General features: G+C 44.8%; 1 protein-coding gene and 1 long non-coding RNA gene across 11 annotated transcripts in view; one reads left to right on the top strand and one right to left on the bottom strand.

Annotated features, from left to right (window-relative positions):
• The window catches only part of PRDM2 (PR/SET domain 2), a 106,201-nt gene that overhangs the window by 62,229 nt on the left and 19,035 nt on the right, over positions 1 to 24,937 (top strand). For 5 of the 10 annotated variants that reach the window (XR_004989662.2, XM_036448181.2, XM_045585189.1 and 2 more), the window contains 2 exons: positions 9,807 to 9,917; positions 14,698 to 19,063. The exons of 2 other annotated variants lie outside the window; for them this stretch is intronic. Coding sequence is in view for 7 of the 8 variants with exons in the window: in XM_036448181.2 (XP_036304074.1) it covers positions 9,807 to 9,917; positions 14,698 to 19,063 (4,477 nt within the window). In the remaining variant the exon portion in view is untranslated. Of the gene's footprint in view, positions 1 to 5,754; positions 5,813 to 9,806; positions 9,918 to 14,697; positions 19,064 to 21,585; positions 23,058 to 24,937 lie in introns of those variants that run through there. 3 more of the 10 variants (XM_036448183.2, XM_036448180.2, XM_036448179.2) reach the window with 3 other exon arrangements.
• Positions 2,625 to 21,684, bottom strand: LOC118724643. Its single transcript, XR_004989663.1, has 4 exons — positions 21,560 to 21,684; positions 7,788 to 7,793; positions 6,876 to 6,881; positions 2,625 to 2,635 (listed from the first exon to the last, which is right to left on the bottom strand). It is a non-coding gene; the product is annotated as an uncharacterized LOC118724643 (long non-coding RNA).

The raw sequence follows: 24,937 nt of genomic DNA, 5'->3' as shown, positions 1-24,937 counted from the left end.
GTGAGCTTGAGCTAAAAAATATTTTTGAATCCTTACCCAAGGATATTATTTTCCATTGCTTTTTAGAGAGAGAGCGAGAGAGGGAAGGAGGGAGGGAAAGAAATAGCCATGTGAGAGAGACATATGGAATGGTTGCCTCCCCACACTCCTTGATTGGGGCCAGGATGGAACTTGCAACTCAGGCACATGTCCTTGACCGGGAATCAAACTTGAGACCCTGGAGTCCGTCCCTGGACCAACGCTCTAACCCTGAGGAAAACCAGCCAGGGCAAGCTTGGGCTAAATTTGAGTGATTCTGTAGTTTGATACAAGCTAGTACATCAGAGAATAGATGTGTTGTTAAATAGGCTAGTAGGCTTGATTTTAGATGGATATCAATAAGAAAAGATCTGGAATTGAATTTAAATGTAATTTATGATTTAAAAATAATTATTGTATGAGAGTACATTTTCATTCTTTCTCTGTTTCTTGGGTCTGAAAGATGCCTTTGGCAGTTTGGAGTTTGTCGGAATGGGTGAATTTATGCCAGCCAGTGTGCATGCATCAGTCTAGATCAGGCCCAGCTCTGCTGGAGCAGTGAGTGATGCCTCGGCCCATGAGGTTGGCTAGAAGCACATCTGCAGGCCAGAAAGGCCCTGGAGGACATCTGAGGGCTTGGACAGAAGACAGTGAGGTCACTTAGCAGTCATGAAGAGTCTTAAAATTTATCCTGGAATGAAAGTGTGTCGTTTCATGTAGATCCAAGGGATAGGGCAAGCATGTCAAACTCAAAGGCTAACTCAGGCCAAATACTAGTAAACAAGGTATGCGGCCAGGAGTTTGACCTGCTTAGGTTAGGGAGTTTTGTATCTCTAAATTCTCTTATTTTTATAAACAAATTTATTTTTTATTTTATTTTTTTGTTAATCCTCACCCAAGGATATTTTTTCCATTTGATTTTGAGAAAGAGTAGAAGGAAGAGAGGGGAGGGAAATGAGAAAGAAACATTGATGTGAAAGAGACACATTGATTGGTTGCCTTGGGCAGGAGCCCAGACCTGGCCGGGAGATTGAACTTGCAACCCAGATATGTGTCCTTGACTGGGAATTGAACCCAGTATCCTTTGGTACATGGGCCGACGTTCTTACCATTTAGCCACACTGGCCAGGGCTCTAAATGAATTTCTTAAACCACTACCAATGGGGATTATTCCAGTGCCATTGTCTAATTTTTGCACTTTAGGAGAAGCAAAATAAAAGTTGGTATTGTGCTCACAGTCCACTGCCAAAACATTGATCTGGGAGGCATCAGTATGATTGTTTAAATTAGATTTCTATTTAAATAATGCTAGCTGTAATAACCAAACACACGGTGAAACCAGGAAAGAAGAGGCATGTGGCTGTCACAGGAAGGCCAGTTAGTTTCTGTTTGAAGTAACGTGATGCATAGGGAGAAAGAGTTGGAGGATGTACACCAAAAACCATCAGTGGCAGTTTGAATGCTTCAGCAGTTTTGACGATTTAATGTCCCTTATGAATATTTTAAATCCCTCTTAAATCTTTATAACTGTGTGTCTTGTGGATTTGGTGTTTCTGGGGATAATGCTCCTTTTCTGGACACTTACACTGTGAGAGTTGGAAAACAGAGACTCACTTCAGCAAGACCTTTTACTGTGCAGGAAAGGGAGAAGGTTGAGGCCTTTTCAAACTGTATTTTATAAAATGATATATATTAATCTCAACCAAAGAAAACATTTTCAGTTGCCTTGCTAATTCTGCTTTTGAAGTATTTTTAAGAAAAATCTTTCATTTATCTTTCTGCATAACATAAGCAAATGTTTGCCTAGAAAAATTAAAAAATGCAAACAGATAGGAAAACAGTAATCACATCAATGAGAGACATCTGTTAACATCTTACAGCAGATCAGCTCAGTTTACGATGATGGATAAACAGTAGACTGATTTTATTGAGTGATTTGACCATTGTTCTTATTGAAATTTCTATAAACAGGTAAAGATTGAATTCGAAGTGATGTTAATTGCTTCTTGACTCAGATTTATATCTAGTTTTTACTTCCTGGAAGTATCTTAAAATTAAGTTCTATAGTTAATTCGTCAGGATATAGTATTATAAAATGTATCATGGACTCTGAGAGGGAAAAAACGCCCTTTCCTTTTAGCTGAGACAATTCTTTAGGGTGTGGCTGTCCCCTCTGTTTTAGGGGGTTGCCAGACACTTGTCCCAGCTAAGCTCCCAGCCCTGGTTTGTTTGGCCACAGGGGACTAACACCTGAGCTTGAATTAACTTCTGTACTTTGTATTCGCCATTTCCCTTTTTATATGTGAGGTTGCAGACTTTAGGTATATATTATTTTCCTGTAAAACAAAGGCTCCTGAAAATCCACAAGAAGAACGCTAGAAATGAAAATAATTTTAGAACAGAATAACAGTTTTCAGTTTCAGAGGTTTTTAATTAGGCTCTAAAATAATTTTGTTTATGCCACAACATTTTCTGAGGTTCTGAAGAGTATAAGGAAATTTAGTTCCTTCCTAATTTGAATTTACAAAAGTTTATTTCTAGTGTTTGGAATTATTCAGTCAGAGCTACTAAAAGCCTTTTTTTAGAGAAATTAAAGGTCCCTTCAGACTGCTCTCTGCTGTTTTCCCAGCGGCCTGACATTTGGAGGAGCCATGGCTGCAAAGGCGGCGCACCCGCGGCGGGACGCAGGCATTCCAGGAATTCACACTGTGCTCGCAGCTCCGAAATGTCCAGAACTTTTCCATTGTTTCTGTTGGAAGCCAAGTCTAGAGTCCTGACTTAATACCATAACCAACTTAAAACGGAGAGGTTTTGTTTTTATAATTTGCCTCCAGCTTACAGGCAGCTCTTGGCGAGTTTACAAAAAAAGGTTTGAAATTACGCCCAGGGAGCTTAACATTTCTTACCATCACGTACATTTCAGTTATTTTATGTGTAAAAGAAATCTATGGAAAATGAATAGTGTTATTACGTTCATAAAACCAACTGTTAGAGCATCTTATTGCTTCAAATGTCTCTCTGTTAAACACACGGACTGATGGGCTAAGGACCCAGGTGGCTTGTTTACCCACTGATCTCACCTTGACCATTTGTAAGGGCCACTTCTGATCAGCTGATAAACACATCCCCTTTGTAACCTTTGATCTTTATGGTGACAGTTTCTGATGCCCAGTCCTCATAGTTCTGCACCAGGTTGCCTGATCATCCCATCAGTGGCTTTTGATGACTTCCTTTTTTTTTTTTTAAAGCATACATTAAGGATATTGAAATATTTGAAACGGACTATTTCCTTGTGGAAAGTTTAGTTTTATGTATGTGTGCAGCTGCTCTCCACTCATCACTCCAGCTGGAGAATGTTAAACTACCACCACATGTAAAGCACATCCAGGCTGTGCTCTGACTACCCTTGACCAGCTCACACATAACATCATTTAGGCCACTCGTTAGGCTAACAACTCTGCTACTATCCATTGATTCTCCTTCTTTGCTACCTGATCTGTTAGAGAGCTTTTTCTTTTTCTTCCTTTAATCCTATAAAATTCATTTAATATGACCTTCATCCTTTCCACTGCCCCTGTTCAGCTTTTCCTTTGCTTTCAGAATTCTGACTTACCTCTGGGAACCAGATATCCCCAGTGTTGATATCAGTGCCACACTGGCCTACTTTCACAAAAATCACACCCTTGCCTTTCAAAAACTTAAAAAAGTTGTATGATGTCTTTATTTAGGATGAATTTCTCAAATGCAGATGCCTGAAATGCAGATGGCACTGTTAATTCATTCTTCTTTTCTTACTCCTCACCCAAGGATACCTTTTCCATTGATTTTTTTCTTTTTAAAAGAGAGAGAGTGGAAGGGAGGTAGGGAAAGAGAGAGAAACGTTGATATGAGAGACACATCAATTGGTTGCCTCCTGCCATTGCCCTGACTAGGGCTGGTGTAGGCCGACACTCTGACCACTGAGCCACGTGGGCCAGGACTCTCTCCCACCTTTCAATGTAGCCCCTTAATTCTGTCCTTTGTGTCTCTTCTGTTCTCTACGGTCTGTGACCTCAGTGTAGCAGAGTACTACTGGATTGGAGCCTCTCTTCAGTCTCGTGTGAAAACATGCTTCTGATCTTCCAATTCCTATGAGTGACCCTCTCATTTTGAGCAGGAAGAAGAGGTAGATTTTATGAAAGAATGGCTATGAAAGCAGGAGTTCCCAGATGAGAGTGTCATAGGGCTGCGGAGAGTACTCTGAAGAATGAAAGATCCGCCCTTCCCACCTTAACTCCCCTCCGCCTCCCCCAAAAAAGTAGGACCATCAAACGCCAGAGGTGGAGGAGAAACGTGGGGCTAATAAGTGAAGAAATTCCGGTTTTGTAATTATGAGAGCAGAGGTAACCGTGGAGAGTGGAGAGTCCTGTGTAGGGATCACGGGCTGGATGGAGAGGTGGGAACTGGAAGCTCACGTACACCCGCCCTTTGGAGAGTTGGTGTCAGCCCCGGCTCAGGGCAGCCCATTCATTTCCTCTGCCATCTTGCATGGCTCTCACTGATGGCTTCCTCCCGGTTTGGCAGTCAGCTGTGCATCCGAGGAAGATGGTGAGCTCCCCAAAGATCAGCTAGACCTGCTAATACTGAATTCTGATTTTATACTTCGTAGTTGAGTAGTTCCCCAAGAGGAGGCAGCGCATGTTGAGTTACATATGGTTCTACATGTAATTCCTTTAAATCGCCGAATGCAGGAGCCTTTGCTGTTGTAACAATTTTTTAAATGTGCCTTCTGCCATCCTTCTAGGATTCTGCATTCTCTCTGATGCCTGAAAATTTTTTAAGAGACACATCATTCTCTAGAATTTTCTAGTGTTTATTCACTTTATTTGGAGAGTGCAACATAGTCCAGACTTAATCACGTGGCACTTGAGGCAGCTTTGGTTTTGCACCTCACATCTAAGCGCCAGCGGTACAACGCTTCACTTGTCCTTAAAAGCTCCCATCATAGCTGTTGGGTTTCCCTCCAGGGCAACTATTTCACCAGGAAATCCACTTCTATTGACATTACTTAATAGTTAATCATATTTGCTCAGATTGGTGTTCTGTGCTGTTGACTGATACTTTTTTCTGGCGTAAGATAAAATTGAAATAGAAAAACATCTGCATCCCACTTTGCAGTAGAAGTCTTTATACCACTCCCATTTGCCCTTGAAACTGAGTGAAGTAATGGTTGTAAAGTGCTTTCTAAACAATAAGGTATTATTATGCCATTTTTGGTCTTAAGGAATACATGTACTAGAAGGAGCACTTTTAGCGTCATCATTCATGGGTTTTAATTCTGACTGGGGAGCTAATTTAGTTGTGTGGCTGGGGCAGGTGACTTCCCATCTCTGGTCCTTGGGTGTCTGCAGTGAGAGGCAGGGATTGGGACTTTCTGGCCTTCCATAGCGAGTGGTGCTTACATGGTAAGAACGTCAGTTTGACACCATGGGCACGGCACAGGCCTGAGAGTGAGTATGCCACATCCCACCCCTGACTAAGAACACAAAGGTTCTTTTTATTTTTGTTTTTTGGTGAGAACCTTGCAGTAGACAACTGCTGCTTTCCTTCTGTTTCATTTCGTTTTCTTCATCTTTGTGCGTATATTTCTTTTCCTTATATTTAAGCATACAGTTTTGTCCTGTGCTTCATTATGTTCTTTGTCATTGTTTCCATTTCACTTTCCTTGTGTTTCATTCCTATATCTTTCTTGTCTAGAGCAAGTGGAGCACGCAGCTGGCAGTAGCCTCTGTGTAGGACCTGCAGGAACCTGATGGTAAGTGCACACGTGTACTTACCAGGCTCCCAGTGGGCTCTGCCAGCCCCGCTCCCACAGCAGAAACCAGCCAGTCCCCTCGCCCCTTTGTCACACTCACTCAGGTTATTTCTGATTATAGGTTTGTTTTTTTATTTTAATTTGGTTACACACATAGAACAGAAACCAAGTATCCAGAAAAATGTACCGATGTAAGGAAATGGAGCCGTTTCCAAACCTGTAGTTGCAATATTTGGCTTTGGGAGTGACACCAAGCACACCTTAGTGTGACCCAGGACTCCCGGGTAGCAGGTTCTGATTCTGTTCCGTCAGAGACTGAGTAGTCCTCATGGGGGCCCTGGCCTGTGGTTTCTCTTGCAAGATAGCAGGTAGGCCAGGGCATTCCAGTAGCTCCCTCACCCTAGTCTGGGGTCCTGATGGGAATAGCTCGAGTGTTAGGTGCTCTGATGAACATTTCCTGTACCAGACAACCTCAGGCCCATGAAAGAATGGTGATTAGATTCATGATAGTTGCATTTCTATCATAAACTAAGTCTATCTTTGTTTACCGAAAGGTACTTGGGAGGTAAATTTAATTGTTCATTCCTTCTTTTTTAGAATTGGTTTATTAGTGTTTTCAAACACTTTCTTTAAATTTTATAGTAAATGTTTAAACTGCAGAGCCTCACCTGTCTTTAGTAACCTATATTATATTGGGTTAGCCCAGTGGTTCTTACCCTGGGGAACAACCCACCCCCCGTTCCAGGGACATTTGGCCAAGTCTGGAGACTTTTGGTTGTCACACTAGAAGGTGACACTGGCATCGAGTGAGTGGAAGTCAGTGATGCTGCTGAATGTCCTCCGATGCCTTGGAGAGTCCCAACCAGAGCGTGATCTGGTCCAAGTGTCACTTGAGCTCCAGTTGAACCACTGGTACCCAGGCTCTGGTAGCCTGTGGGGAGATGCTCTGGGAGCCCTCTAAATAGGATGCAGATGTTCCTACGGAAAGTGGCTTTTCTTCCCAGGGCATCAAGGTTTCCTGGTTACGGGTTTGAAAGAGGGCACCTAGGGGCAGGAGGGATACTTCTCACTGGTTAGGTTTGGAGAGTCCAAAAATAGACATTTGGCAGTCAGTATAGCTAGGTGTTCTCATACTTCCCTTAGGCAGAGAATAAAACTTCAAGTGATATTTTTACTTTTTAGATAGTTATATGATTTTATTTTGAGTACATATTAATGAATAGTATTATTAAAGTTGTAATTGGCTTTATTATAATATAAATCTAGAAATCTCACTTAGTACTTTGTTCACGGAGGGCAATTCACTCTCTTTATATAGCCTGCTTACTAGCCTCTCTAGTGCTTGAGAAGTTGCAGAAAATCTTTGAGTTGCTTTTGCAAGGAACAGTAGTACAATAAATTAATGTCTGTAATTCTGTTAAATTTTACTGTGTGATTTTTTAAGATTCATGTAAGGTTTAGGCATAAGGAGGGAAGGTTTAGACCATGCCTCCGTATTTATGTATTTTGTAAGGTCATATTTCTTGGCCTGTTTGGAGTATATGAGGTAGTACTGATGTCTTAAAACACATTTGTGGTTTTGATCCAGGAAAAATTTTCTGAATATAACTTTGGAATGAAGTGTCTGAGGGGGCAGCAGGCGTCCTGACGTGGGTCTTATGAGGCATGACCTGCGGAGCTAGAGCAGTTCCTGCTGGTAGCCAGTCACTGGAATTAGCATTGTTTGCTACCAGTAATCTGAGATGGACTGGGCATATGTCATCATGAGGATAAGAAAACTGGTGGAAAGGTTAGAATCCAAACTCCCTAAAGCACAACTGGATTCCTCAGGAGCCATTGTCATTATCAGATTTACGCCAGTGCTGTGACGGAGGGAGAAAGATTGAGATAGGAGGTGACTTGTGGTTGTGTCATGTGTTTCCATGGCCTTGCCCCTTGCAGAGAGCATGGGCTTATAAACCTTCTCCCCGGAGACGTGAATCTACCTGCTCCATGAAGATTCCACTTCTGTGCGAGGCTCCAGTGAAGTCCTGAGTTCCATTTGGCTGCCTTTGGACACGAATGGACTGACTTGTTTTCAGATAACGTGTTTGAGTAAACTCTTTCTTACACAGCTGCAGAAAAGCTCTGTTTTCTTACTGAAGAATTAGGGATTCAAAATGGTGTTTTAGAATTTTCTTTTAAATGGCTGATTAGTAAGTATTTTATTCATTTTTTTCTTGTTGAATCTCTTCAATATTTCTCAAAATCTGGTGATGTTTTTTAGGATTAATATCTGGTTGGTATTGTTTACAAATGTTTCTATTTTTAATCATTATGTTCTTTGCAATGATAATATTTTGTGTCTCTGATCTTAAATTTCATCTGTTACCTACCTTTTTTTTTCTTTTTAATATATTTTATTGATTTTTTTACAGAGAGGAAGAGAGAAGGATAGAGAGTTAGAAACATCGATGAGAGAGAATCATCGATCAGCTGCTTCTTGCACACCCCCTACTGAAGATGTGCCCTCAGCCAAGGTATATGACCTTGACTGGAATCAAACCCAGGACCTCTCAGTCCGCAGGCCGACGCTCTATCCACTGAGCCACACCGGTTTCGGCTGTTACATACCTTTTAATTAATTATGCTACTCTGTAGTTATTCTCTGTTATGGAGAATACCATTTTCCAGAAACTGCCAATGTTTTCTAGTTTGTCATTTTACTAAACCAGAGATCAGGGTGGCTGTTGTTGCGAAAGAGAAAGCTCAGGAAGCTCTATGAAGCTTGTTTGAGGGGAGAGCATTGCAGAAGGAGAAGGGAACTGTTGGGGAAGGTGATAGGACCTGTTCTGAATCTGAAAACTGAAAGATAAAAGCTAGCAGGCATAAGAAACTGGGAATTAAAAAATGGCAAAGAAGGGTTGCAAATTCTGGTTAAATCCTAACGAGACCAAATGCTGAGCTCCCAATAGTAGTAACCAGGCTAGAATTGTTTTTTGTTTGTTTGTTTTTGTTTTTTTAAATATATTTTAATTGATTTTTTACAAAGAGGAAGGGAGAGAGCTAGAAACGTCGATGAGAGAGAAACACCGACCAGCTGCCTCTTGCACACCCCCTCCTGGGGATCTGCCCGCAACCAATGTACATGCCCCTAACCAGAATCGAACCCTGGACCTTTCAGTCCGCAGACCAATGCTCTACCACTGAGCCAAACCGGTTTTGGCCAGGCTAGAATTGTTTATCTTTACTGAGACTCTTGGTGACTTGAGTTCACTGTTCCAGCTTGTCAGAAATGTGCTGCATTTTCATCTTATCTTCTGAACTGTGTATCACTTAGAATTCAGTTAATGTTTCCTGAATCCCAGCTTCCAAATTGTTAATGAAATATTGAATGGTTCTGGTTCTTGAGTTGAGTCCCTCAGGTCCCTCAGAGTGCCGTGCAGGCTGGCCACAGTGAATTATTCATAATTACTCTGCTTTGATATTTGAGCCATTGTGCATGAATATTCCTTACAATTGAGTGCAATCTCAGCTTCTGTTGTTTTACTGTGACAATTACAGGTGTTCATGTCTTAACTAAAAGGGCCCCAAGTTATCCCATATTGTTTTCCCTATGTGCTTATAAATAACCAGATTTCTGCCAGTCCCTGTTATGTGTATGGTATTAAAACTAAGAGCTATCATCTAATTTTCCTGTGACATCAGTATTGTTAACCTTTCTAGAATCTATTATCTGTTAGTTTGATAGTTGCTTTAGAGCTATGAGAGAACTAGTGCCCAAGATTCTGAAAAATACAAGATGTATGGGTTTCTTTTTTTTCTCTGACATAATTTAAAAATATTTATATTCATCATCTATTCCTTTCTTTAGGGATTGAAGTGATAATTGCCTAGAAATAGACAGTTTGCTCTGATTGGATTAGTGATGGTTTCCTTCAAGAATTCGGGGTAATAGTGAATGAATGAACAAATGAACAAACAAACAAACAAACAAATGGCTTATTTGTTTCAGGGAAGAAAAAACCCCAGGAAAATAAAAACAAAGGAAACAAAACTGAAGACATACAGCTGAAGACAAGTGAGCCAGATCACACCTCTGCCAATATGAGAGATTCTGCAGAAGGTAGGCTGGGGTGTTGGGCTTGCATGATTTGGATGTGTATCACCATTTATAATTTTGTACTAGAGACCCGGTGCACAAAATTTGTGCATGGGGGTGGGGTCCCCCTCAGCCCAGGTTGCACCCACTTCAATCCAGGACCCTTCAGAGATATTCAGCTGCCAGGATGGGGCCTAAACCAACAGTCAGACATCCCTCCCACAATCCAGTACCACTGGTTCCTAACTGCCCCCCTGCTGGCCTAGTTGCCCCAGCTGTCCGTCTCCCCCCACCCCAACCGGCCTAGTTGGCCCTAACTGCCCCCCCCCCCCCCGCGCTCCCCCCTTCCCACCAGACTGGACACCTCTTACTGCCACCCCCCTCCTACTCCCCCCCCCCCCCCCCCCCCGCCCCGGCCAGCTTGGTCGCCACCAACTGCCCCTCCTGCCAGCCTGGTCACCCTCACACCCCCACCCCTACCCCACCAGCCTGGTCGCCCCACTCAGCCTATTTGGTCACCGTTCAGTTGCGATGGTCGCTTAGGCTTTTGTCATTATAGATTTCTTTGGCATGCCCACCCGAGAGTCATTCAAGAAAGGAAACAGCAAGAAGGTCCCTTACAAGCCCTTCACATCCCCATCCTCTTAAAAAATGCACTAAAGACCTTCTTTGTTAGAAATCAAATTATGCTTGGTTAAAATAAAATGAAGCATTCTATATGATTGCATTTATAAATAATTTACAAAGTTCAAAACCATCAGAAAACATCTATAATGACAAGAGTCAGACTGACGGGCTGAGTGGGGGACAGTACTAGTCCACGGATGTGTGGGGTGGGCACGTTGGTGTATTTACTTGTAAACATTTTATCTTGCTCTATACTATGATTTGCATACTTTAGGTATGTTTTGCAGTTCAGTTAAAAAATTACTTAAAATATCAAACACCCTTGATTTTATATATCAGAATGACAGATGTGCAGAGTGAAAAATGTTCTTTTGTTAGAATTTTAATTCCTATTTTATCTTTTGTGTTCTTCCCACTAAATTTACTATGGTCTCTTCTGAGGTCTAATATTTTAGTCCCTTCATGCTGTGAGAATTTAGAGACATGGATTGGAAATTAATCAGAAAGGCAGATTGCTCGGTTGAGCCACCATATCCAGACTATTGCTATTAGAAAAGAGGGAGTTATGTCCTAATTCGTTATGTGGCCAATTTATGCAAAGACCGGAGTTTGCTCAAGAGTTGTTCATAGTGACCCAAATAGGCGAATTTCAAAATGTAGGCTTGTGACTTTCAAGAAACATTTGTTGAGAAAAAAGCCACCAACAATATTTTTTATTCCTCTTAAGCCATTTTGTTAGCACTGTTTGTGGTGATGACGTCCATAAAGGATTGTAATTTCCTGTGACATTATATGAAGCAAGAATCGACAAGTTTACTTTCCAGAACCTTATAAAACTAAGTTCTGCCCGCTGATAGCAGATTTGCTTGAACAACAAAAATACTAAGGTCCCTCCCTACATTTAGTGGCAGAATTAAAAACAAAAATCCAGGAGTCCCTTTCCCCTGTCAAAAATTCAAGACAGTTATCTTTTTTCCTGATATAACATCAGGCCCCATGAAAGAAGATACTTAATATTTTACCTTTTTGTGGAATAAATGATTAAAGTGTAATTGGTTCTGTACAGTGTAGTCATCATTCCTGAATGTTCTGCGTATTCTTCCAAAGTGGTCTGAGCAAGCAGTCCAGACTCTTCCTGTGTTTCCCAAACCTCCCGTTATGTTTAAAACTCAGTGACCACATGGAAACACTCTAGTGTGGGCCTTACTAATGAGCAGAGCTGTGCTTTGGTTTATATTGCTTTGGACAGTTTCAAATCTGAAATTGTTTACCAATCATAGAGAAAGAAAATAATACATTATATATATTTTTTTCCATTAAAAGAAGCCACAGATTTTGGCTCAAAAAGAACTTAAAGAAATTTTTGTGCCTTACAGATGTTATTTTCAATTTCTGTAGTCTCATTCCAGCTTTCTTTTAGCAACATGTTGGGTCTGTGTTGAACATGTAGTATTTCAAAGGGAGTTAGCTCCTAATTTGAAATACATTACCACCAGCAAATGACTGTTTCTCAGTTTGTGGAAAACTCATGGAATTCATGAAATTTGTCAGGTTTGGGGGGAGGGGAATGGGAAGACTGGTTTCTGTTTAGAAGCAGAAGCCTCGTTGCCAGTAAAATGGTGGGCATATGGGTAAAAGTAAGACTGATATTCCTAGGAAAGCTTGCATTTAGAGAGCGCGGCACAATTGGCTTTCTTAACCCCCACTTGCCCTGTATCCAGGCTTTCACCAGGTCTGTGACAGGCTCTTCTATCTTGCCAGTCTGGCCACTGTTGACTGACTTCACTGCTTCTTTCCACTGCTACATGTCTTAGTGTAAGCAGCAGCATCTCCCTTCAAATACTCCTGCATCAGTGTTGGTTTCCCGCAGTAATGTGTCTTCCCCGTCCCTTAATCCACATCACAGCCAAAATCTCCCATCTGGCATCCTCCTGCTTTAAAATGTCTTAATGGGTCCCCATTGCCCACAGGTGAGTCCAGAATAATTCACAGTGTGCTGTAGGTTTTGATTCCTCCTGTTGCCTTTCCTTTTCTCTCCTTGACCTTCGCGTTCAGCCTGCCCAGTACTTTATCTAGGAAGCCTCCCCTGATTTAGCCACATACAAGGTCCTCTTGTGTGCTTCTGCTGGTGTAACCACTCATTGTAGTGGTGGTGTCTGCTTATGTTCACTAGCTCTATAAGGATAAGAATCTTGACAATGTTGTTTGCCTAGTACTGGCATATAGTAAATACTTGTCCAGCGAAAGGGGAAAAGATCCAGTTAACAAGCCAGGAGGTCCCAGAGTTTCTCTAACTCCTCACGTGTGTACAGCACAAGGGGCCTGGCTCCACACACAGGTGGCACTGTGGAGAAGGACATTCTCTGTCAGAGTGGATGCCCTGTCCCCTGTTCTCCCTAGGTTTTCTCCCAACCGCTGGTCCATCTCTCTGCTTTTCTTTATAGCTAAACTTGAAAGCGCTCTTTTAGTCTCCCTGTCTCCCTCCTTACCTTCTTTTAGGAACTCTTATTACGCATTTGTCCCCGCTACTCCACTAAAGCTGTTACCATGATCACCACACTTCCACCGTGGTAAAGGGAATTCTCCATTCTCAGCCCTTACCTTACCCAGCCCATCAGCAGTGCGGACACAGCTGGTCACTCCCTCCTTGAACTTTGTTTACTTAGCCGAAGGATTCTCCACTCCCTCCCTGGTCATTTCTCTGACCTCTAAGTACTGGAGTCCTCTGGGGGGCAGTCTTCCCTCCTCCCTCTGTCTGCATTCTCTCTCCAGGTGAACTTGTCTAGTCCCATGCTCCAAATACTAAGGACTTGTACATTTCTAGGCTCAGCTTCTGTTGAACTGGAGTCATCCATAACTGCTTAACATCCTTGCGTGGATATCTGTCAGGTGCCTCAAAGTTTTAATACATCAAAATGAACTCTACTTACACACACACACACACACACACACACACACACACCTCTGCTCTTCCCTCCGTTTCCTCCTGCTTTGCGGTTGTTGCGGTTCCTCCTTGGCATCTCTCTCACCACAGCTAGTCAGCAAGCACATCTTGTTAGTCATCTCCAAAATGTATCCATAGTCTGATCATTTCCACCTCCTCCGCTGCCACCTAGTCCCCCACTCTGGCCCTTCTCCTGCAGGATGCAGCTCTTGTCTCCCTGCCTCCACCCTTATCCACCTGGAGTTGCCTATCTTCCTTGTACCATGAGAGATCCTGTTGAATATGAGTGAGTTATGTCATATGTCTGTTATGACTCCAAGTAAAGGCCAGCAGCCTGCATGGTCCTATGTGCGTTGGCCTCTGATTGTATCTTCTGCTCTCGTGCCTTCCTCCAGTCTCCTCCACCCCCTCCCCATAGTCTTTCCAGATTCCTTGCTGTTCCTTGAACACATCCAACAGGTTCTTGACTCAGAACTTCAGTATCTGCTGTTTACTCTCTCCAGAGGGCTCCCCTCCCCTACCTAGTCACATGACTCACTTTTTTAGGTCTCTGCCCAGTCACCTTACCAGGGAGTCCTTCCCTGCCCCCCTGGGTTTCTTCTCGGGCATTGGGCCTCCTGAGCTGCTAATCATTGATTAGGCTTAGAACAGATGATCTGAAATTTTTCTTTTACTTAAAAAAATCCTGATCAGATGATTCTGGAAACTGTTCTAGCTTCTAAAAATGTAGATTTAGTCAGGAAGGGAGGAGAGAATCATTCCATTCAAGGAAGACCACTAAGAATCTAACGTGGTTGGTAATATATTTAACAACTTATTTCAGTTTGGAATCCTGAGAAATTGGAATTCACAACTAGTCCCCTAAAATTCAGAGTCTGCTACTCTTAACACAATTTTAGGCACTACAATTTCTATAAATGAAAATGTTTATATTTGTGTGACTAAACACAGAAAAGAAGCTAAGCTCCAGTGACTCTCTGTTCATATATGTCTCCTCACTGCCCAGTGTGCTGCCTGGTTAATACAGGTGCTCTGTAAATAGCAGCTGAATGAATGAAATAGATTTAAATCCAATACAACTTTATAAATAAGAATGTAGAGCTGTTTGTTATTAATCATAACCTCCCTTACACATTTTGAGTGCTAAGAGAAATAACTTGAATACTAAGAATTGATCTTAAGTCGGCTAGTTTTGCCCTCACCTCCATGCTTCTACTTCCTTCTGCTTTCTAGGTGCCAAAGAAGAGGACGAGAAACCCTCAGCTCCAGCAGCTGAGCAGACAGCTTTTCAGGAGGTGGTTAGTCAGGAAGTGCTTCCAGAACCAGGAACCCCTCTTCCTGCCTGCGAGCTGCACACAGAGCCAGACAAGAAGCCAGAAGCAACAAACTGTGAGGTGAATGACGTGGAGGAAGAGGAGGAGGAGGAAGAGGAGGAAGAGAATGGGTTGGAAGAGGAGGGGGAAGAAGAAGCTGACATGCCAAATGAAAGCTCTGTGAAAGAGCCAGAAATACGGTGCGATGAGAAGCTAGAAGATTTATTAGAAGAACCAAAAACCATTTCAAAAGAAACTCTCGAAGACTCTCCAGAGGTAACTCCTGTTATCAAAATTCCCAAAATGAAGGAAGAAGCCAATGGTGATGTATTGGAAACATCAATGTTTCCATGTCAGCATTGTGAAAGGAAGTTCACAACCAAGCAGGGGCTGGAGCGGCACATGCACATCCACATATCTACAGTCAACCATGCTTTCAAATGCAAGTACTGTGGGAAAGCCTTTGGCACCCAGATTAACAGGCGGAGGCATGAGCGTCGCCATGAGGCAGGGTTCAAGCGAAAACCCAACCTAACACTACAGCCATCAGAGGACCTCGCTGATGGCAAAGAATCCGGAGACAGCTCCACTCCAAAAGATGACTCGAATCCTCCCAATCTTGGGCAAGACTGTCTGATCCTGAGTTCAGAGAAAGCTTCCCAAGAAACAGTAAATTCTTCTGTTGTAGAAGAGAACGGAGAGGTTAAAGAGCTTCATCCCTGCAAATACTGTAAGAAGGTTTTTGGCACTCATACTAATATGAGACGGCATCAACGCAGAGTTCACGAGCGTCACCTGATTCCCAAAGGTGTGCGGAGAAAAGGAGGCCTCCTGGAAGAGCCCCAGCCGCCTGCAGAGCGGGCCCAGCCCCCCCAGAACGTCTACGTCCCCAGCACAGAGCCCGAGGAGGAAGGCGAGGCAGATGATGTGTACATCATGGACATTTCTAGCAATATCTCTGAGAACTTAAATTACTACATTGATGGTAAAATTCAAACCAGCAGCAGCACCAGTAACTGTGATGTGATTGAGATGGAGTCCAGCTCGGCAGACTTGTATGGTATAAACTGTCTGCTCACTCCCGTCACAGTGGAAATCACTCAGAATATCAAGACTACACAGGTCCCCAGAACAGACGATCTTCCTAAAGAGCCTTCCAGCAGCACCAACAGCGAATCCAAGAGGCGGAGAACTGCCAGTCCTCCTGTGTTACCCAGAATCAAAGCCGAAGCGGAACCTCAGCCCATCGCACCCTCGTGCTCCTTGAGCCTGCCCCTCAGCATCACCACCGAGGCGGTGACTCTCCACAAGGAGAAAGGCATGTACTTGTCCTCAAAGCTCAAGCAGCTCCTTCAGACCCAGGACAAGCTAACTCCTCCTGCAGGGATTTTGACAGCCGAGATCACTAAGTTGGGTCCCGTCTGTGTGTCCGCTCCTGCGTCCATGCTGCCCGTGACCTCCAGTCGGTTTAAGCGGCGGACCAGCTCCCCTCCCAGCTCTCCACAGCACAGTCCTGCCCTGCGAGACTTCGGAAAGCAAAGCGATGGGAAAGCGGTGTGGACTGATGCCGTTCTGGGTTCCAAAAAGCCCAAGTTAGAAAGTCACAGCAACTCTTCCCCGGTGTGGAGTTTGTCTGGGAGAGACGAGAGGGAGACCGTGAGCCCGCCATGCTTTGATGAATTCAAGGCATCCAAAGAGTGGGCCGCCAGCTCCACCTTTAGCCCCGTGTGCAACCAGCAGCCCCTGGATTTATCCAGCGGTGTCAAACAGAAGGCCGAGGGTACAGGCAAGCCTCCGGTCCAGTGGGAAGCGGTGTTAGATCTCAGTGTGCACAAAAAGCCTTGTGGGGACTCGGAAGGCAAGGAATTCAAAGACAGCAGCATGGCGCAGCCAGCCTGCAGTGCCGTCAAGAAGAAGAAGCCGACCACCTGCATGCTGCAGAAGGTCCTCCTCAATGAGTACAACGGCATTGGCGTGCCCACCGAAAACACGGCGGATGTGGCCAGGAGCCCGAGTCCTTGTAAATCCCTGGATCCCCAAGCCGATCCTGACCTTGGGCCTGACACGAGTTTATCTGCCCCTACTGTGGAGTGCCCACCTGATGTTTCTCCTCCACCTCCTGCCTGCCAGACACCCTCTCTTTCTTCCGGGCAGCTGCCTCCTCTCTTGATGCCAACACACCCCTCATCCCCTCCGCCCTGTCCTCCTGTGTTAACCGTTGCCACACCACCTCCTCCACTCCTGCCCACCATACCTCTTGCGGCCCCCTCTTCCGGGGCGTCTCCTCTCCCGTGTCCCTCCCCACTCTCCAATGCCACTGCACAGTCCCCACTGCCGATCCTCTCTCCTACGGTGTCTCCCTCGCCTTCTCCCATTCCTTCTGTAGAGCCTCTCACGTCCGCCGCCTCTCCGGGGCCTCCGACACTCTCATCATCATCTGCATCTTCATCCTCGTTCTCTTCCTCTTCCTCCTCTTCCCCCTCTCCGCCGCCTCTGTCAGCAGTGTCATCCGTTGTTTCTTCCGGGGACAATCTGGAAGCCTCTCTCCCCATGATCTCTTTTAAGCAGGAAGAATTAGAGAGTGAAGATCTGAAACCCAGGGCAGAACCCCCGCCTGCAGCTGAACAGGATATTGTGCAGGAGACATTCAACAAGAACTTCGTCTGCAATGTCTGTGAATCGCCTTTCCTTTCCATTAAAGACCTAACCAAACACCTATCTGTTCATGCTGAAGAATGGCCCTTCAAATGTGAATTCTGCGTGCAGCTCTTCAAGGCGAAAACCGATTTGTCGGAACACCGCTTTTTGCTTCACGGAGTCGGCAATATCTTTGTGTGTTCGGTTTGTAAAAAAGAATTTGCTTTTTTGTGCAATTTGCAGCAGCACCAGCGAGATCTCCACCCGGACAAGGTGTGCACACACCACGAGTTTGAGAGCGGCACGCTGAGGCCACAGAACTTCACAGACCCCAGCAAGGCGCACGCAGAGCACATGCAGAGTTTGCCGGAAGATCCTTCAGAAACGTCGAAAGAGGAAGAGGAGTTGAATGATTCTTCCGAAGAGCTTTACACAACCATCAAAATAATGGCTTCTGGAATAAAGACGAAAGATCCAGATGTTCGACTGGGTCTCAATCAGCATTACCCAAGCTTTAAACCGCCTCCGTTTCAGTACCACCACCGGAACCCCATGGGCATCGGGGTCACGGCCACCAACTTCACTACACACAACATTCCACAGACATTCAGCACTGCCATCCGTTGCACAAAGTGCGGCAAAGGTGTGGACAACATGCCCGAGTTACACAAGCATATCCTGGCCTGCGCTTCCGCCAGCGACAAGAAGAGGTACACCCCCAGGAAGAACCCAGTCCCGCTGAAGCAAACGGTGCAACCCAAGAACGGGGTGGTGGTTTTGGAGAACTCTGGGAAAAACTCCTTCCGACGAATGGGACAGCCCAAAAGACTGAACTTTAGTGTCGAACTCAGCAAAATGTCACCAAATAAGCTCAAATTAAATGCTTTGAAGAAAAAAAACCAGCTTGTTCAGAAAGCCATCCTGCAAAAAAACAAATCCGCCAAGCAGAAGGCGGACTTAAAAAATGCTTCAGAGTCCCACATCTGCCCGTATTGCCATCGGGAGTTCACGTACATCAGAAGCCTGAATAAGCATGCTGCTTTCAGCTGTCCCAAAAAACCGCTTTCTCCTCCCAAAAAAAAAGCTTCCCATTCATCCAGGAAAGGTGGGCACGTGTCACCTGCCAGTAGCGACAGAAGCAGTAGCAGCAACCACCGCAGACGGACCGCAGATGCTGAAATTAAAATGCAGAACACGCAGGCTCCTTTGGGCAAGACTAGAGCTCGCAGCTCAGGCCCCACGCAGGTGCCACTGCCTTCCTCGTCCTTCAGGTCCAAGCAGAATGTCAAGTTTGCAGCTTCGGGGAAATCCAAAAAACCACCCTCCTCTTTAAGGAACTCGAGTCCGATCAGAATGGCCAAAATAACTCATGTGGAGGGGAAAAAGCCCAAAGCTGTGGCCAAGAACCATTCTGCTCAGCTCTCGAGCAAGACGGCCCGGAGCCTGCACGTGAGGGTGCAGAAAAGCAAGGCCGTCTTGCAAAGCAAATCCTCTCTGGCCGGTAAGAAAAGAACAGACCGGTTCAATGTAAAATCTAGAGAACGGAGTGGCGGGCCCATCACCCGAAGCCTCCAGCTGGCAGCTGCTGCCGACCTGGGCGAAGGCAGGAGGGAGGACAGCAGTGGCAAGCAGGAGCTGAAGGACTTCAGGTAAGCTGTGTCCCAGGGCCTGAGGAACTCAGCTCCGAGCGTGGGGGCGGGGAAGACGGTTGGAAGCGAACAGTATGCTTGCCCAATGGCTTTTTTTTTCTTCTTCTTCTTCTTCTTCTTCTTCTTCCTGTGTAATTTTGACATAAGCACTTAAAGGAAATGGGGTTGCTTAAGTTATAGGCTGCTGCAGAGTTGGATACCGCCCAGCTTTAGCTCAGACCCAGGACTCGCAAAAGCGTGCCATTTTTTTAGGGCCAGTGTGAACTGAATCTGAAATCATGGAAAGCTCTCCAAAGTGCCCTGTCCTGAAAAAATGAAATCCTCTTAAACTTCCTGCCTATCTTGGGTAATATCTCAGTGTCTCTTTCATTTTTTCTGGATTATAGGTGGTTTCTCCTGTTAAAATGGATCTCTGAGGTCATTAAAACCACATTGCAATCTCATCAATATTTCTGTGACTCAAGCATAGTTATAGTAATGGAGAATGCTTCCGTTCTTCATGCTTCTATTGTTTGCATTCAAAAAGCTTGCCTCGTGGGTTAAAACAAAATGCACCACGCTCATTTGTAAATGCCTTAAGTCCCCACCCCCTCCTCTCCGGCGTAGGGTGGCCCAGGCCAGCGGCCGAAGGAGGAGCAGCAGGAGAGGGCTTAGCACCGCAGCAAGGCCAGGCTCCCCGGCTCCCCCAGGCACAGGCCGAACCCAGGGCCAGTCAGCCTGGCCTCAGTGCCTTTGTTTCCCAGTAACGATGTAGGGATTCATCTTAGATTTGAGGTGATTTTACTTTTACTGTTTTATTTGTGTCCTCCCTATATTCAGAAGTGTTCTCAGTGACACAAAAACAGGGCAATAGTTAAATTAGTTATGTTGACTTCTCAAATCTCCTAAATCACTTAAATAACCTTGGTGTGACGCACTTTCTTGGGATTCCTGCTGTTTCCGAAAAAATGCCTGCGGGTCAAGCTCGTGAAAAACTCACCATCAGATAGGATTTCTGCAAAATCCTTCAAAACCTTGTCCTTTCGGAGTGAGCTGTCCCTCTCCTGTCTGAAAGTCTGTGGTGTTTCAGGCAAGCAGACGGAGTTCACTGGGGGTGGTCTGCCGTGTGGGGAGGTCATGAGGACACACAGGTGTGGTTACCTGGCACAGCTGATGAGGTAGAATTCTGGGTGCCCATGTGTCTTAAGTCCCTGCTAAAGAACGACGTAGAGAAGACTCCTTAGCCAAGACTTATAGTTAAAAAGCTACTTCAGAAATGTACAAAACAATTAGTTACTAGCGATATAACTTAGCCTCTGGTCTCTGGCCATGCCATATGCATAAGCACCTATTAGCCATTAGAATAGCCTGCTGTAGTGTTGATTTTGTTTTTGTTTTTTAAATATATTGATTTTTTTACAGAGAGGAAGAGAGAGGGATAGAGAGTTAGAAACATCAATGAGAGAGAATCATCGATTAGCTGCCTCTTGCACACCCCCTACTGGGGATGTGCCTGCAACCAAGGTACATGCCCTTGACCAGAATCGAACCCAGGACCTTTCATTCCGCAGGCTGACACTCTATCCACTGAGCCAAACCGGTTCCGGCTTCTGTAGTGTTTTTGTTTTAACTGTACCTGTTTGTACTCTGTCTTTGCTCTGGAAGATCCTCAACAATAGGAGGTTCTTGAACTTGAGTCCTTTTAGAAGATAAAGAGCCAGAATATGTCGTCATTTTTACAGACTACTCCAAAACACGCCCCGGGTGGTTGATGCTTTAGAATGCACTTGCATACCTCCCTTTGCCTCCAGTCTTGTCTGAAAGAATCATTTTGTACTGGATCCCATTTTTACAGTTCAAGGGTGAAGAAAAGTTCTCTGAGTAACTAAACTTACCAAGTTCATTCAGTTAGCCTCTTCCTCACCCCATGCTTTTGGAAGCAGACCTCAGGGGACCAAAGTGCCTAATAAAATTGTTTCCTCCAGTTCATTGTAATTATTTTGCTTTGTTTCATTGTTTAGCAGAGGGTTACATTGCTTGAGTGAAATTTGACCTAAAAGGAAGCTAAAAGGAAGCTCAGATAAGAAACCTGTTGTTCTAACTGGTGGGTGGCAGCAGCAGCAGCAGCATCCCCGGTAGCTGGCCCCCCTTGGTGTTTGTCACTGAACTGGGCTGTGGACACATCTGAAGGATGTGTCTGACAAGGGGTCCATTTACCAGGGACCATAGATTTGTGAAGACAGGGCATCATATTCTGATTATCTGGGCACAAGCACAGGCATTTCTTCAGGGAGTCTGTTCTCTTTTCAGTGCCGTTAGCCCATTTGGTATAAAACCAGGATTCCTGAACTCGGGCCTGAGATTATCATGAGGGCTTAGCAGGCCTCATCCTTGATACATGCGTGTTGTGTTACACTGGTAAGAGTTGTTTTAACTATAGCCGTCTTCCCTTTCAGTATATTTCTCTGTGAAAATTCTGTTCAGGGATGATTTCATGGCATGTGGTCAGAAGTATACTCGCTTCTCTCTGTTGTGTACTGAAGGCCTTCCCACAGCACTGGCAGCACCTCCTCCTCCTGCGTGTTTCATCATAGCCATCTGTGATTCAGAGCCAGCCCCCGGCATTCACCACAGAGTATTACAGAAATAAAGTGCTGTTCATTTCCTCCCATGTCCATCTCTGCCACGCCACTCCAGATAGGGCTGGGGCCTCGCCAAGCGTGTGCCTGTTGAGGAGGGCCCCCGAGTTCCCGCCCACTTCCAGAATCAACCTGTTGCTGTCTTAACATTTGTCATATGGATCTGCTCACCTTCTCATTAACGTGGTCAATTCATAAAAGGTTGTGTTATGTTGTCATTTATCTTCAGTTTTCTTATTTTCTAGGAACTTCCTGTAGAACAGCCCCCCACACAAAACAAACCTTAATTGACTAAATAAAGATAATGCATGCTCAACTTAGGATAAGCACTACGACAAAGGATGCGAGATCTACCAAGCTTGCAAGACCATGTGAAGCTGTCTCACACACCTGCAGGCTTCTTGTTGCCCCAGTTAGAGTCAGGCATCTGCGTCTTCGCTGGTGCCCACCACGTGCTGGGCACCCGGGTGATTGAGATGCAAGAGGTGCTGTCAGACGGGCTAGATGACCTGGCTCATCGTCACGGGACTGACAACTCCGATGCGAGTGTGGCCCTGGTTTTGGCACATAGCAGAGGAAGGAGTGATTTGAACTTAACCTTGCAAAGCAAGTTCTCTTTTTTATCAATAGTTCGTTGTAGATTTCAGGGATGACAGATTCTAATGCACTTGTTTTAAGAAGGTTTGGTCACATACCAGCTCTTGATGCCTTTCTTTTAAGTTAAGTATAGACAGAGGCATTTAGCTTCTCTCTCTGCCTGCTTTTTTTTTTTATTTTTTTAAATCACAAGCTGAATGCCAGCATAATCGAGAGGAAACCCGATTGGATATGAACTCCTTTTGTATGCCTCTTCCAGTTTCATGTGTGTTTATCCAGATGGACATCCTCTCAAATAATTATGTGGCACTAATTTATAACTATTATTGATATATTATGGGAGACTATGTAGCAATATACCATTGCCTAGAATGCATCTCAGGCCTAGAAAGCTGTATGTCTGCACTTAAGTAAAAAAATAAATAAAATAACTTTACCTACAGTGTACTACAGTCTCTAATAGAGATTTAAAAACTACAAGTTGGCCTTTTCCTGGGTGTATCATTTCTCCATACATTATACATGCTTTCACCCTAATTAATGACTGAGTTGGTGGGAAATGGCTAGGTTATTCATGTTTTTTTTTCCTCCTTTTGTTTTCAACTTTAAAAGTAATCTACCTCTTAAAATGTGTAGTTTAATACTTGTTTGGTGAATTTGTGCCATTTTAATCCTTTCACTATCATTCCCATTTTGTTACATTTCTGTTCTGGGGACTTTTGTGTTGAAATATTGTATAAAGCATTTGTAGCAGTTTAAAAATAAAATATTTAAAATTATTTAAATTGTTTTGGATGCTTCAATTGTATTGTGATTTGCCTTTTACATTTGTGTTTGAGTTGTTAATCTGGAGAGTGTTCTTGTACTGGAGTTTGCTGTTAGTTATTTTACTGTTTCTTGTTGGAGAGTTATGATATAAAAGACTATTTTAATGAAAACATTAAAATTTACAATTTGACATACAAAAGGGACTGTCTGTTGATTTGAACCATTGTAGCCTTTTAAGAGAGAAAGAGGCTAATTGTAGACAGACCGGCTAAGAGTGCCTGCTTGCTGTTTATCCCTTCCAGGATGAGACAAGTCACTGGAGCTTGTCAGATGTACGAAAGGTTTTTTATGCTGTTGCTAGCAAGCACTTATAACTAGGGGAACTTTAAATGATGCATTTTATATCATTGTAACCAATAAAAACTTTCTAAAAGCTCGTGAAAGGACTGCATTTTGTACACGGTTGGGAGCAGTGAAGGGCAAAGAAGGAAGAGGCCCGTAGAGAGGAGTTGGAAGCCGCACGCTGTGCTGTGCGCTGTGCAGGGCCCAGCCCGCCCCGAGGACCGCCTCCCTTGCTCCTGTGTGGCATTGCCTGTTATTCCCAAGCCTTACCTGCATTGAGCGGGTAGCCGTGAAGGCGGACAGTGTGCTCGGAGGTATCTGGAGAGTGAAATAAAGCATTTCACCCGTGGGGTCTCTACTTCCTCGATGCTTGCTAACAGTTGACTCTGGTTTGGGGGTTTCTATTGTTAATCCCCAAAGAATGAAACAAAGAAGTTGGAACATCTGTATTGAGTTTATGTGGTATTGCTGTTTTTCTTGAGATGGAATGTTTGCAGTTTCCTAAAGTCCCACGTGATATAGCACTGTGGTTCTCATGCTTTACATCAGTATGTGTCATGCCGGAGTCTTCGGGGAAGGCGGTAAAGCTGAAGGAGTGATCAGTGTCTCCTGGCCAAATGTCCTCTAGTTCATGGTACCCCCCTCTTCCCTCTTCCACCCCCCAGAGTCCCAGCGGGACAGTGGGGGAGGGGGGACAGGGCAGTTTCCCAGGAGGCAGTGGGGAGGCGCCGGGCTGGAGGAGTGAGGACTTGCTTTCTGTGTTGGCTGTTTAATGGCCCTGCACTGAGGGCTGCGCACACACAGCTCCCTGCAAACTGCACACTGTGGGAGGAGAGGGCGCTGCTCATGGAGGAAGTAGGTTCCATCTTGGCCATGTGCTCGCCATTCTTCTCCCTTCACACCGGCAGCCAGGCAGCCAGCAGGCATCGCGCGCACACTCGCCTTCCAGCCTCCGATGGCCTGCTCCGGGGGCTCCGCCTGGGGCAGATTATTTCTGGATCTTAGTTCCCGGTCTGTGCCAAGTAGGGAATGGTGAGGTGGTCTCTGCTTTTCCTTCGTCGTCTTACTGGGTGTGGAGGCTGGGACTCTGGCGGGCCTGGGAGTTTGCCTACAAGATGCTGGGCCTACACAGTGCTGAGGGATATTTTTGAAAAAAGAAACTAGGTCCAGATTGGTGGGAACAAAGCATTCCATATTATTGTTAAATTCTTCCTAGACAAAAACAACAGGGCAGAAACAAATCCTTGGAACAAAACCTGAAGTTTGAGCGGGTGAGACCCAGAGGAAAATGTACGACTGCTCATTGGCTGATCGGGGCAGGCTCTGTGCCCCCGTCTCCCGTTCGGAGACCACCCAGGCCGAGTCCCAACCTCCAGGCGCTGTGGTTCACTGGAGTTCCTCGCTTGCCAGTGGTGACAAGCTTCTGGGAAGCTGACAGCTACACTCGCTTTCCTTTCCGTGTGCAAGGCTCTGCCCTAAGCGTTTGTCAGGCTCCTGACAATAGCACCCTGAGTTTGGTGTCATTTACCGATGGGGGAACAGACCTGGG

This window comes from Pipistrellus kuhlii, unplaced genomic scaffold (assembly GCF_014108245.1).
Source record: "Pipistrellus kuhlii isolate mPipKuh1 unplaced genomic scaffold, mPipKuh1.p scaffold_m20_p_2, whole genome shotgun sequence".
Classification (NCBI taxonomy): domain Eukaryota; kingdom Metazoa; phylum Chordata; class Mammalia; order Chiroptera; family Vespertilionidae; genus Pipistrellus; species Pipistrellus kuhlii.
Note: the sequence above shows the minus strand (reverse complement) of the source record. Positions and strands in the feature narration are given on the sequence as shown.